General features: G+C 38.6%; 2 protein-coding genes across 4 annotated transcripts in view; both read left to right on the top strand.

Moving 5' to 3' along the window:
* Positions 1-15,554, top strand: part of LOC306864449 (rab GTPase-activating protein 1-like) — an 88,409-nt gene that overhangs the window by 42,640 nt on the left and 30,215 nt on the right. The window lies entirely within an intron of this gene.
* On the top strand, positions 1,885-7,582 carry LOC306864450 (putative G-protein coupled receptor 21). The gene has a single exon (XM_079408469.1). The coding sequence runs from the start codon at positions 2,668-2,670 to the stop codon at positions 3,694-3,696; it is 1,029 nt and encodes a 342-aa protein (XP_079264595.1). The 5' UTR covers positions 1,885-2,667; the 3' UTR covers positions 3,697-7,582.

Below are 15,554 nucleotides of genomic sequence, written 5' to 3'. Positions count from 1 at the left end.
CAAGTGGAGGATTATGAGAAAAAAAAAAATTGTATTTATTTTTTTATTTAATTTTGAATTTTGTGCACCAATAAAATTGTGGATTATGGTCATGGGTCATATTTAAATTACATCACAGACCTGTGTTTTGGCGTTGACAGTCTGCTGATAATGAGTGCTTCAGTGGTTTACCAGAATGATTGACACGCAGGTACACAATGGTGTCATTGAAGAAACTGTATTTCCATCCTACTCAGCCTCATTTTTCTCAAATTAATATTCCATTTACTCTAAGGTCTGTGTTTCTTTATCTTTGTCACCTCATTCAATCTCATGCATTCAGTCCTTCCATTCCTCTTTATTTCTTCCTTTCCTCCTCATTGTCCTCCTCCTACTGGATGAGCCCAGTGTCGTCCGTTCCCCACCTTTCGTGTGCCTGGCTGAGGGAATGCGTGAAAGTGGGGACCGTGTGTGAGTGTTTGCAGATTTTGGCTGTGAAAGAATGAAAGGAGACCGAAAGGCTGCTATAGTTTTAATATTATCGTGGTGACAGGGAACAGGGATTAATAAAGATGATATAAATGGAAACAGGCCCATTTGTGTTAGGGAAAGACTTGAGAGTTCAGTAAATCTGTATGGTCAATGTTTACTAAAACCAGACTGGCACAAATCATACCACAATAACCTTGGTAATTCAGTTGCCCACATGCATGGATTCTAACTACATGGCAGTCTGCGATGTCACTTTTGAACTTAATCCGTCTGAGAACATTGATAGATTAAACAAATGCACAAGAAAAATTAGTGCATCTTATTTAATGCTTCTTAATGTGTAAAGGAGGACCTTTGTTGGAAAAAAAGTGAAAGTGAAGTGACATACGGCCAAGTATGGTGACCCATACTCGGAATTCGTGCTCTGCATTTAACCCATCCAACGTGCACACACACAACCTTTGGATTACGAGTCCGACTCTCTAACCATTAGGCCACGACTTCCCCAAAACAAATTGGTGTTACTTAAAATGATAGTTCACCTAAAAATGAAAACTCTGTCATTAATTACCCTCATGTCATTCCAAACCCGTAAGACCTTCATTCATCTTCAGAACACACATTAATTTTTGATGAAATCTGAGAGCTTTCAGATGCTGCATAGACAGCAACGCAACTACCACGTTCAAGGCCCAGAAAGGTAATAAAGACATTGTTAAAATAGTTGTGAGAATAATTTTTATTCAACAATTTTTTCTCTTCCATATCAGTCTCCGATTCCTTGAACATGGCAGTTCCATTGCTGTCTATGTAGGTGCAGAAACCTGTCAGATTTCATCACAAATATCTTAATTTGTGTTCTGAAGGTGAACGAAGGTCTTACGGCTTTGAATCGACATGAAGGTGAGTCATTAATGACAGACTTTTCTTTTTGGGGTGAACTATCCCTTTAACATAAGAGCCACAATACTGCATAAAGCAGGGGTAGAATTTGAAGTTGTAGTTTATCTAATAAGAAATGTATGTACTTAGTTTATTTCTGGGACCTTGGAAATGGCTACTCTCTGGCCTCCTTTTGTTTTTTGCATGTGTCTGTATATGAGGGGGAGAAGAGAGCGAGTACGTGGGAGGGATTTTGCATTGGAATTGTGATGGGAATAGAATGAAAAGGAAGGATAAAGCACATGATATGAGTTTTATCATAATTTGTGAGAGACGAAAAGGTGGGTATGAGCAGGGTGAAGGAGTGTATGGCTTGACAAGGAAAGGGGGATGCCTCTTCTCTGATCGTGCTCCGACATCTGCTCACTGGCTAGAGCCAAGGGTGGGAGGAGTTTGAGTGCTCCTGCTGCAGCGGAGAGAGGGAGGGAGAGAGACGGAAGGAAGGAGAGAGGCTGCATCAGTGCCACAGAGGAGAGAGAGAGAGACTGCTTTCTGCATCACACCACTCTATCCTTCATTTACATTCCAGACACTGGCTTCTCTCTGGAGAGCCCCTTCTCCATTTGAAATGCCAATCACCACTTGCTGTTTCTTCATCCTCGATCGCACACACTTCCTCCACGTTGATGTGAGGGAGCTGGGTGCCCTGCACACGCTGAAGAGATTCCCCAGTCTTCGTTTGACGGACGACTGAAGTTGCTGCAAAGACATCAGACTTTGGATTACATCATACAATTCCATTTTTTTAGATTTGAAGGAATAAACAATTTGACTACGTTATTTTGAGGAATCTCCAGCGCTGCTTTGTTGTGTGTGATCCTCCAGACTAATAACTGTGTGAGAGAAACTGGGACTTTTATGATCAGAGTGGCAAGGACTCCGCTTCCTCTGTTTTTTTTCCTGTGCCGGCAGCTGCCTGCCCCGTTCAGGCGCAGCTGTGCTTCTCCCCGGAAAGGTGGGGGACTGATAAAATAGGGGGGGTGTTTATGTACTCTACTGCTGGGGCTTGATACGGAATTTAAGCTACCCTCCACAACAGCTTGTAGTAAGCGACTCTCCTCAGGATACTGTCGCTGCATGTGTGTGTTTTGGTGAAAGGATTGCTGTGGACTCGCAGCTCATGTTGCTGCTGATATGGAAGGCACCTGGCACGGACACCTCCCCCATGTCAGCCATACTGTGGGCAGCTTTTGCTGAGCTGGGCTCCCAAGGAACTAGCACCCAAATTGTGTGCCCAAGCGCACCCTAAACAAGATGAACGCAACTGAGTTTAACCATAGCACAGAAACCTTCTGCCTGCTGGACATTGGCTACTCTCAGATCTTCAACACCTGCCTGCTGGAAGTAGCTGTTATTCTCTTCTTGACAGTGCTCATCATCTCCGGGAACCTGGTGGTTATCTTTGTTTTCCACTGTGCCCCGCTACTCAGCCACCATACCACTAGCTCCTTTATACAGACTATGGCGTATGCGGACTTTCTGGTTGGGGTCAGCTGTCTTATCCCCTCTCTGTCCCTCCTGCACCATCTGGAGGGTGTGAACGAGAAACTCACCTGCATGGTCTTTAGCTACATGGTCTGCGTGTTGAAGAGCGTCTCCATGGCCTCTCTGGCATGCGTCAGTATTGACCGTTATATTGCCATCACCCGACCTCTTTCCTACACTGCTCTGGTCACACCCTGCCGTCTTCGCACTTGCATTGCCCTTATTTGGCTGTACTCTGCACTTATCTTTGTGCCCTCTTTCTTTGGTTGGGGCAAGCCAGGATACCACGGTGATGTATTTAAATGGTGCTCCGCCTGGGACACCCAGCCCCTTTTTACTGCGTTTATTGTTGCGGCCCTCTACGCACCAGCTGCTTTCACCGTTTGTTTCACCTACGCCCATATCTTTCGGATCTGTCGGCAGCACACTCGGCAGATCAGCGAGCAGAGAGCTCGCTTCGGCCCACAGGATCCCGAGCCGGGTGAGCAAGCCTGCACAGACAAACGCTATGCCACTGTGCTCTTCCGTATCACCAGTGTGTTCTACCTGCTTTGGCTACCCTACATAATTTACTTTTTACTAGAAAGCGCAGGGATATACCACCATGCCATTGTCTCATTCCTGACCACATGGCTGGCAATTAGCAATAGTTTTTGCAACTGTCTCATCTACAGCCTGTCAAACAGCGCCTTCCGCAAAGGCCTCAAGCGTCTCTGCCTGCTTTGTCTGCAACGTAGCGACACCAAGAAGCCCCTAGGAGATCCACCAGCACCTCCGCGCCCTGCTTGCCATGTGTAACGCCATCTTTTGGCAAGATAGTGAGCTTGATTTTGATGGCAAGGGTCATGTCAAGTTAAAAGCAGATACTGAAGATTTGTCTCGGCATCTGTGCACTGTCCCAGTTCAAGCCAGGTGGGGCAAGTTGATAAAGGTCATGTGTATAGTTGCAGAATTAACTGGCAGCAAGAAATGGACCCTTGACCTTGGTCATTAAAGATGAAGTGGACAGCTATTCGAGAGTGGGCTATTCTCATCAGTATTTGCAGATATACCATTCTCAGCAGTTTTTGCTGCAAGGATAAATTAAGCAATGAGGAAAGGAGAAAAATCTCATTCTTGTGATTGTGAAGTCTTTAGATTGCATTAAATATTGTCTGTATTGTTTTTATTAGTGACATTAAAACAAAGACTGAGTTGAGCTGTCTGCTCAGCAAATGTCTTCTTGAAGGCAAACTCATGTCTTTCAGTGACTTTGTGGCAAATGTACAGGCCTTTGTGGACTGTTGACTTTTAGTTCTGATCATGTGGCAGGAAGAGTGAGAACAAGTAGTCTCTGTTTCTCCTGTTAACTGGCTCACATTTGTTCATATGTAGGGAAAAAAAGAAAGATCCCTGTTAGACTGATTTAAAACCTTAAATAATATAAATGTTAAAATTACTTCTGGACAAAGACTTTAAAGCATTTCTAAGGGCTTATTTATGTTTTTACCAGTAATATCGGAGTCTTGCCTCTGAATTTCTGAGGATAATCTGATCTCTACCCTGCTCTCAGTGGAAAAATGTGTTTGCTAGTGTTTTTTGTCTTTGGATCGATGACAAGTATTGACCTTCAGCAATCACAATTGGATTTTTTTAAAAAGCCGTTTTTCCAAAGAGCAGAAGTCGACCCCAGCCCCAAAGCAATGCCATGATTACACGGACTTCTCATTTTCTGCTTATTTAAAGCCATGAAGGGATTACATAACCACACCTCCAGTCAGAGGACACCATCCTTAAAAAACACATTAATACAACAGCAAACAGATGACTTATTCTGCCTGACTCATTTCTAAACCTTGATCACACTGGAGATAAACTTTTTAGCTGGAACCCACCCATTGCATCAATTCTTAAAGGTTAACCGTCCTGCAAATCACTTTGAAAAAAAACAAATCTGTTTGACTACTTTATTGCTGGAGTATCTGCTGGACAGAGTGACTCTTGGACTTGCCCTCTGCCCTGAAGTGTCAGTCGTGTGCAACTCTTTTGCCATGCTTGGTTCGCTTCCACTGGTTATAATGTGTTTTAATGGTAGGAATGAATGGTTAAGGGGAATGGGGAACATCTGTCAAAATGCATTGTCTAAACGCACAATCACACTTCAAATATTGTATAATGCAATTAAGCACAACACAGACACATGTGACCATAACAGATTTTAGTCGCTTAATTCCATCACAGGATCCTTAAGATGAACAAGGCCACAGTGGTAAAAGTTGCTGATGTGGGCAAGAACCAAAAAGATTGTTGTATTAAAATTAGGACACTTGATGGATAAAATGGACATCAGAAGAAAAGTTTTATAGCAGATGTTTCTGAAGAGTCCTGCATGTGCTCACACACACACAAAAAGCAGAACTGCATCTTACTGCGCTGTACTATTTATCTTTATGACATAGATACATGTACATAATTCATATGTGGAGGTGCCAAGAAAATTGAGAGCATTGAAAAGCATGCCCTTTGTCTTTTTTCATGCTGTGATCATAAATTTGCTCATTTGGATGGTACTGTTAAAAATGATTTCTTATGCAGATAGCTTTGTCTTCATAGCTGACCAAAGTATCAATATTTATTGGTGTTCTCTGATGGAATTATTTTAATTTTTTTAATATATGTAGAGAAACCACAAAATGTATTAATTAATTGTTGTCAAATGGATTGACTGTAATAAGATGTTTATTATAAAAACAGTCTGCATTCCTCTTTATATTTAATCTAATAGTATTTATGAACTTTACCTTCTCTTAAATTGTTTAAGAGAATGTTTTCCATTGGAGAGGGTTATGTCTTGTGGCATATTCCCAAATACTTTTTTGTATGACACCATGGAAAAGTTATATCATTATATCACCAAAACAAGTTTTATGACTGTCAGAAATGGATCTTGTTTATATGCCACGTCACTTCAGTTAATGACTGAAGACTTGCTTTCATAATTGTAATACTGTGACGTGAAGAAGTGTCTTATGACTGTGTCTTTAAGTGTTCGGTCAAGATTTTGATAGGAGACGCATCAAGTCTGAACTGCCGTGTCATGGCAGGGCGCTGTGCAATACTTCCATTCACTAGATAGAGATAGAGGGTGATAGAAAACATATCACACGCAATAGAAAAAGGGCTTTATTTTTTTCCAAGTGTCCCAGATTTTGTTCAAATGTAGATCTTGATCTTGCGGCCTTTGGCAAAGTGCTGTTTTTGAACCAGAGCTGAAAGAATTTGTTAGCCATTTACCCATCCGTCGCTTTATTGATCGCACATGACCATGTGTGCGTGCATACGTGCATGGATGTGTATTTGCGTTAAACAGAACAAAGATGCATGTCTAGTCGAAGAACTTGTTTTTAGCATTCGTCTTGATTGCTTTTTGGATTTTTTAATGCCCCTGGAGCGCTGGACTCACCCAAGACTGCTTCCTCCCTCTCGTCCTAAGAAACCTTCCCCGTATTCATTTAAAGGAATCAGATTAAATGAAACAATTTGATGATCATGCTTGAGAAACTGCCTCGGTTGTGTATTAACCATTCGGAACGGTTGAAATTTGTGAAACCATCCATTTGTTGCTCTGATTCTGATGTCGTTTTCCATTGGTCGCCAGTTAATTCTTTCTATAAAAATGAAATTGAAGTTGGGTTTTCTGCTTAAATTGCTGTGAAAATCCAAATCTTGAAGCATGCATATCTGTATTTTCAGAGACTGTAGATATTGGTTGTTTTTTCTGCTGTCTGAAGGATATTGTAAGTAAAATTGTATGTTGGTTTTATGTACTACAAATGGAATTGTATGTTTTGAAGTGAGAATGAGGCTCTAATGTTGCCTAAACGGTTGTCAACATTGCATGTTTTGCTTCATAGATGATGGTACGTCTGTCATGGGTAAAAGCTCGAGGAAACATTTCAACTTTTGGGACATTTTGATACCAGAGAGCATCTGTTTGTTTTTGTTCTTATGATGCCAAAGCATTCTTTTTTTTCTTTCCTGTGGGAAAACTGCTCTGTTCTTGAAATCAAAGTCAAGGGCTAGCGCTCTCAAGGGAGAAAATCTCCCAAGATGACTTGTTCCCCGCTGTGCCATATTAGGACGCAGGACCCAGTCGGCCCCTGCCATCGCAGAAAATGGAAGTCTGAGCTGGAACAGTGTGTTTTCTCCCTGAGGAACACACCCCTCCGTGCACAAAAACACACACTCCTCTCCGTAACTTTGTGTTGATTGTGCTAGGCGTCTTTATTGAGTTTAATCATGTATGTTTTAAAAGTCTGTTAAATTGCTGAGCCAGGCTCCTTAATGAATTGCTCATGATCTTGCCCTCCTGTAAGTGGGTCTGGTTTTTATTTGATTAACTCGAGAGAATTGTTTTCGCCTTCCACTTTAATGCATTCCAAATTGTATTTCAGTTCTTATCGCAAAAGAATATCAAAACACTGCAAAGTCTTTGGTATTAACAATGTGTTTGGCTGAAAGAAAACTTGATCTGCTTCTCCATATTTTCTTCAGCATATCAACAAGTTGTCTGGTGTGTAGGGCTGTAGCTGAGGTACTAATGTGGTGTACCGCAAATTTTGTAATGATGTCAAGTTTTAGAAAATAATTGTCAATAATATATTTATATTCTAGTATATCTGCACTGAAGAAATAAATGTGATCTTATCCTATAATGTTTGAATGCTTGTTATTGTTAGTGTGCGTGTGTGTATATGGTGACTGTATTCATGTTTTTTTAATGTAGAGGTATGTGCTAGTTTGCGTTTCTGACAGTACATTAATAATCATCTTTGGTTGGTAATTACTTGCATTAGCACTTGTTCATCTCGTTGGCAAATTAACAACAAAAGTACACGTCACTGTAAAAATGGTACAGTGTTTTTAAAAAGTACATGTGTTTTTAAGTTGTGCCAAATTAAACATTTGGTTTTCTGTGACGTATTGAAAGTCAGAATTGTCTTTGTTTTCATAAGTACTGCAAGTTCTCATGACCTTATTTGATGTTGCATCATTTTTCTGTTTTAGATATCACCAAATTTAACATTTAAGTTTTTACATGTCAACACAAGGTTTTGAAAAACGCAGACTGAATCGCAGAATCCAGTCATAAAAATGGAATTTGCTGGCAGAATGTCATGGAATTTGCCAAATTTTGGATGGATAAATCAAAAGTAGATCAGAACGCTTAAATCAAAATGGGAAGCTGCATGTTCTGCGTGTTTGATTGGAGCAGACGCGTGGTTTCGTTTACTACGCTCGTACTGAAGCATGCGTGACGCTCGCGGTTTTTTCAGCCTCTGCTGCCTTAAAGTACTAGTATATGAGCACATGAACATGATCTCTAGAACTGCTCTGAGAGTCATTTCATGAGCATTTGACCGTTTCATTTGAGAAAAAATATTATCATATATACAAACAGAAACTTAAAGGTCTTCACAGCAACTTGTTCAAATAAAGGTTCGGTTTAACTTGAAGAAACTGTGACAGAAATATATTACTTAATGTAATGATAATACTACTACTAATAATACAATTATTATTAAAAAATTTAAGAAATATTTACCCAAAAAGTATTTAGCAGTATTTATTTCCAAGAAAAATGTAAACGCCACAACACAGTATTTCTGAAAAGGAATAATATATTTTTTAATATAATCAGTTAATCAGAGATGCTTTTGATTATGAAAATTGAATGCAACAACTAAAATGCAATTCAGAAGATTAATGGAATATGCAGAATTTGGGAAAAAAGGAAATGAAATGAAAAAAAGTATTTCATGGGGTATTTCATATTTGAATAAATTGCTTTTAAATTGTGAATTAGCAATGGTTTTCTGAATAATTTATGATTTTAATATACTTATTATTAGCATTTTCGTTTCTTGAAGAAAGACCATGTAGATCATATAGATCATTTCTGATCATTTAGTGTATTTAAATTAATATGATTAATTATCATTCTGATCGTTCAGTGAAAAACATTTTTAGTATTTTACTTTGAGTCTACTTAGCTATAAGAGCTTGAAATTATTGAAATTATTAATCTGGCTACTTAAAACACCCTTTGAAAACAAAAAAGGCAAAAAAATACCGTATGTTCAGTGTAACACTGTGTCCTAACTTAGTTTCCACAATGATTGTTCACATAATATAGTGTACTATAGAGTCTCATTGAGTCAATAATGCATTGTAACAGACCCTGGAGACCTCTGGCTCTCCCTGACATGTGCCCAGTGGGTGATATGTCGAAGGGAAGAGGATGTGGACCCTCCCTGCCTCCCACTTATTGAGGGAGTGATTGGACTACAGTGAACCCACCAACTCACCCACCCTCAGTTTCTAGCTCTCTTTTATCAAGCTCATTATACATTGTATATAATCAGCCTCCCCAAGAAAAACAAAATGCCATTTTCGCCTATTGTTGCCTGTCAGAAAAAATGACTGTAAACAATGGTCAGGAAAAAAAAGGTACTGTGCTTCCTGCGGAAGCAGCCTTCCCCCAGCACACACACAATCTCACCATCACAGTTGAAACAGAGCACAAGTTATGTTTTGTGCTCCGCGCTCACGCAAGAGGTTCACACAGATCTGCTTTTAAACAGTCTTACATCACCATGATTTTCTTAGCACTTCTCGGAATCTAGGATGACTTTCCCTAATATTGGCAGAACATAAATATGGCTCCTTATCTGAGACATCAGGTACTGTGTCTTCCCAGCAACCCATGAACCTGTTCAGACTTCCTCCTCCTGGAGTTTCAGGACGGAGGGTGAGGAGGAGAGCTTTGGAAAACCTTCAGAAAGAAAAAAAACATGGCATTTTCTTTGGCTTCATCCATTAAGTCTTTGTTTATTATTCATCTTTTCCTGCCATTCTTTGCATTCTTGCTTTTCTTTAATTCCACTTGTTCGTTTTCATGGAAATGCTTGAGAGGAAGAAATTTGTACCTCTTAAACTTGACCTGATGCTTGGTTCCTGCTCATTTACTCATGCATCACCTTTTCAAGTCCACTTTTGGGTCAGTGACATAATGCTGCTTTATTTTTTTGGTCCTTTACTTACATTGTAAAAAAAATAATCTGTAAAATAACAGAAAAAATACTTGCTGCCTATTACACGGGATACTATCCATTAATTTTGCGGACATTTCCATTAACCTTAAAACACAATGCAATACAGTGTAAAATTCAAAATGCTGATGAAATAAATATGGAAATATTCCTTTAAATTACATAGTGACCTGTTTTTACAGATTTTCTTAGTGTATGTATTTATTTATTTAAAATACAATTCATACAGCAATTTAATTGCACCACTTTTATGTTTGGTATTGTTTTTTATTTCTAAATTAAAATGTGTTTTGATAATATTTAGAGTTTAAAGAACTGTCTTGATGTGAAATAAATAAATACATTTATTAATTAAAAAAGAAAAAAGCTAATTAAAAGGATGAAATACTTTGTAAGGATTTTTGGGGTATTATTATTAGGGTGAAAAAATAAGCATTGAAACAGTGCTGTTAAAATATTATAAAGATTTGAAAAACTACTCTGTAGTAGGGCTGCACGATTCTTGCTAAAATGTGAATCACGATTTTTCTCCATGGGAATTGAGATCACGATTCTCTTACACGATTCTCATTTTTTCAACCAAAATGTATTGCACTCAAGTACAAAAAAAACAAAAAAAAAAACACAGGACATTCAGTATAATAAAGTGCTGGAGTAACAAAAAATTGTCTCTTTTCTTTATTTTAGACCCATTAAAGTTAATAATTTTAAAGCTTTAAGTTGTTGAACATAAGAGAACATTAACAATAATAAATAAAAATATTCACATTCACACGGGGCGTCGGCGTCAACGCCTCTCATTTACTTTGAATGGAGTGACGTCAAGCGTTGCCGAACTGAATTGTGGGTCCCTCTCGTCGCTTCACTGGCGTTGCATGCGAACTTTTCAACTTTTCAAGCGCCAACGCAGGCGTCAGCCAATCAGATCGCACTATGCAAATACCCTAGCGCAGACGCTAGCCAATCCCGTTCATGCAGCACCAGAAAAGTATGTGATTGGCTGTCATCACTATGACGGCGCGTCAGCACCAGAGCTGTTGAGAGACAGAGTTGCGACACTCCCATAGGCTTCCATAGGAACTTAGGAATGTGGAAGTAAAGCGTGTCATGGAGCAGCCAATAGTTCCAAACAACCGATAGTTTCAGCATTGAAGCCCGTTCATTTCAGTGCTTCTCAAGCACAGTCACCAGAAATTTGAGGAAATTACAGCATTTTTTGCCATTTTAACCCATTAGTTTACCTCTCGGAAATCTGAACAGTAGTTGTATTTTATGAAACGCGTTATAGTTAATGTTTATTTTTAGATAATAGGCAGTATATGCTATATTTGCAGTTAGATAACGTGGATATATTATATAATAAAATATTTTGATGAATACAGGTGGTTGCCTTTTTTATTTTTAAGTATTTGCAAAACTTAAATTTACATTTTTTCATTCACATTTAGTCATTTAGCAGACGCTTTTAGCCAAAGCAACTTACAATGTAGAAGCAAACAGACCAACGAAAGAGCAACAAAATACAAGTCTCAGTTAGTCTAGCACAGTTCACATAGCAATGATTTTTTTTTATATAAATATAAATAAATAGAATAGAATAGCTAAGTGCTAGTATTAGTCAGATGGTGGCGAAAAAGATGTCTTTAGATGTTTTTTTTTTTTTTTTAAATGGCTAAAACCATTTCTAGCATTTTTCTAGCATTCATTGATATTCACTTGTGTATGCATATTGTATCTTATATTTTAACAATATTGTATTAAAATGTGAATAATAGATGACCATAGATGAAGAAATATATATGAATACAATAACACATTTTGCATACTGATTAGATTTCTTATACTCTTTAAATAATCATAATTTATTTCATCATTGGGCTGCACATCCACAGGAATAAGTGTAACACAAAAACACACAAAGTCATGCCTCAAGTCTCCTATCTTTATTAAGCAGTTTACATTATACTTTGCATACAAAGAAATGCAACCGCCTTATCCTGTGTGTTGCATTGTACTATGTTTTTACTCCATAGTTAAACAAGAAAAACCCATTAATATTATTTCCATTAAACTCCAGACAAAATGCTACTATCAGTGTATTAAACGAATTAATCAATGGACGTTTTGTGTTAATATTTGCCGGAAAATGCTGCAAATATACCCGTTGTTGTTGTCTGACCCGATTAATCCCATTCAAACCTATGGACAGCTCGGAGTTGTTTGGAACTATTGAGAGCTCCATGAACCACGTGACCGCGCGGCGGCGGGATCAAAGCGTGTCGCGACCCTATTTCTCAACGGCTCTGATCAGCACCAAGCTTCAGACACGCCCTCCGTCAAGCGTTGATGCTGACGCCCCGTTGAAGCAGTGATCATTCTGCGAACGCGCCTATTGACTCCGTTTAGGTCTATCGCCTTGTTACACTTCACTTTGGCTTTCCAAAAGTAGATGCAATTAGGAATCATAGGTTATGATTATTTACAACAGAACAACACAACCCAAATGTTCGAATTTGTGCAATGCATTTTATGGACGACCGTTTTGTGAACCTAGGAGAGTACAAGGCTGGCTATGCACAAAGGCTATTTCTAAGAAAAAAAGGGTCAATTCTGACTTTGCTATGACAATCTGGTGCTTCTGAATCAGCGACTCTAAGTATGTTTTGTTATTAGTTTAAGTATTTGCTATTGACTGTTCAAATGCAGTGTAGAGTAATGCGTTGTGTGTGTGTGTGAGAGAGAGAGAGAGAGAGAGAGAGAGAGAGAGGGTCACTTCTAGGGGTGTGCGATATGACGATTTTTGATCGTGGACGATAAAAATGTCTCCACGATCTGCTTTTGAAGAAATATCGTAGTATCGCGCTACCGCACACATTGTCAAATACAGTTCTGGCGCCGCCGTCTCTATGTACTGTACAACACGACATACAGCAGTAGAGTTACTCAGACAGGACACTGCACTTATTCGCGATCGCAAAAGTACATTATTTGCATACAAGCCTTGCTGGTTAAATGTTTAATTCGCGCGCTGGTCTGACGTGCGCTTGTTCTGAGCTCATACACCTGAAGCACGCGCACTAAAACGCCTGTCTAACAGCGCCTGATTACTCAACTAAGTTATATTTTGCGCTAATACTGTCAAAACACACAAGGTTTACATACAGACTGAGTTGGTTATCTCTAAAATGAAAGTAAATAGTTAAGAGAGAAACGGATGCGTGCCTGTATATTAGATGCAGGCAGCTCTTAAAGAGACAGGACACTAAACATGCTGTCGACTGTCATTAAAGGGATAGTTCACCCTAAAATTAAATTTCTGTCATTATTTACTCAGTGGAAAACCAAACAGTTGCTGGTCTACATTGACTTTGATAGTAGGAAAAAAAAATCCTATGGAAGTCACTGAGGACCAGCAACTGTTTGGTTTTCCACCTTCTTCAAAATGGCATTTATAAATGTTCAGCAGAAGAAAGAAACTCATTCCGGTTTAAAACAACTTTTGAGTAAATGATTATATAAAAATACAACATTATGACAGAATTGACAGACAGATGACAGAATATTAATTTGTGGGGGAACTATTCATTTAACGTTAACAAAACAACAAAACACAAAGAGAAAAATCACTCACTATTCTTGACTGAAAAACTTTAATACAGTTGCTTTAGGAATCAGTCTATCTAGTGTTTTATTTTTATATTTGTTCATTCAATTTCATTGAATGCTCTGCTAAATACACCTATTGTACCTGGAAATAAAGCACTGTTTGTTTTATTTGTATATTATGTGTATTTGTAATGTGTATCTTTGTTCTTATTTTTTAATAAGAAAAATAAAATAATGACAAAGATTTTTTATCTTCACCCACTTTGGCCTAAATATCTGCCATGCATCTTTGTCTTTCTAGTTTGGCTGTAATGCTCAGACAACTTGTAAAACCAAAATAGTAAAACTAACAAAGAATCGGGATAAAAATCGTGAATCGTGATATTTCTATAAAATATCGTGATATGATATTTTTCCCATATCGCCCACCCCTAGTCACTTCACAGTGTTGCAAATACATACGAGCATCATCATCACTGTGTCTGTCACGCAACTCTGTTCCCCTTTCGGCTTGTACTGATGGTAAAACTAAAGACATTATTAACTGTTTTTACATTTACTTTGACAGCTGAAGCTCGCGATTATGGTAAGAGGCATTACATTTCCTTTTTGTAGTGTTCGACCAATCACAATGCACTGTGTCAGCTGGCCAATCAGAGCAGACTGTGCTTGTCGGAAGGAGGGGCTTTGTAGAAAATGACGTGTTTGAGAGAGGCGGGGCATGGAGGAACTACAATAATGTACAGTATTTGAAAAATAATGCTTTTTGAACATTAAAGCATGTCAACATATTTTGTTACACCAAACACACAAAATAATGATCTTATTGTATCATATGACCCCTTTAGCTCAAACCGTTGCTGTCTGTCAGTCATATAATGGCTAAATCAAATTAAACCCTGCGGCTCGTGACAATACATTGAGGTGTTAAGACACAAAACAATCAGTCTGTGCAAGAAACTGAACAGTATTTGTATAATTTTTTTTTACCTCTGATCCATCGCAATGTCCAGCTGTCCTGAGCCCATTTACAACAGCCGGCGCATTCACAATCAACCTGCTCTGTCATAGTTGACGCATGCACGGAAGCAATCTTCTTCTTCCTTGATGTTTAACGGCGGTTGGCATCCTACTTCAATGGTGCATTACCGCCACCTACTGCAGTGGAGTGTGAACCGGCGCTAGACAGAGATAAACTATAACTAGAAGGGAGACTTTCATCTCTCTTTTTCCCCTTCCCCTTTAATTAATAATAATGATTTCCAAAACTGTATTCTATATCCTATTTGCTATACCAGTGTCTCAAGACCTCAATGTATCGTCACAAGCCGCAGGGTTTTATTTGGTTTTGTCTGTGTATGTTTTTTTTTCTCTCAAAGCCGTGGGTACCATTGACTGCCATTACATGACTGACAGACTGCAATGGTTTGAGTTAAAAATCTTTGTTTGTGTTCTACTGAAGAAACAGTCACCTACATCTTGGATGCCCTGGGGGTAAGCAGATAAATATAAAATTTTCATTTTTGGGTGAACTATCCCTTTAAACCACATGACATTTTCAAATTCATCATGTTTATTTTTAAACACGTTATTAAAACCATTTGAAAGTACATTTCTTTGCATTTAAAATTTATATATTTATTTTTTAAAGCTTTTTTTTTTTTTTTTAGACATTAACTTGGGACATCTAGACCTGCTTTCCTTCCCAGTGGTTGGTTTCTCTAATCTAAGGCTAAACACTTTGTATCACCTTGTATCCTGAGCCTGATCTGATCTTCCTCAGAGACGTGCTTCAGGTCAGATGCAGTCTAGTCAGACTGTTTCAATTATGCTCTCATCTCAGACTGACCTATTTTTAGCTGCTTCTAGTCCACTAGATTCAACATAGCCCTCTGTTAGTTTCTTCTCAGACTCTTTTCCATTGTCTTTTCATCTTGCAGACCGGTGCTGGTGTGAGCG

The sequence above is a fragment of the Barbus barbus genome (genome assembly GCF_936440315.1).
Source record: "Barbus barbus genome assembly, chromosome: 45".
Taxonomy (NCBI): Eukaryota; Metazoa; Chordata; class Actinopteri; order Cypriniformes; family Cyprinidae; genus Barbus; species Barbus barbus.
Note: the sequence above shows the minus strand (reverse complement) of the source record. Positions and strands in the feature narration are given on the sequence as shown.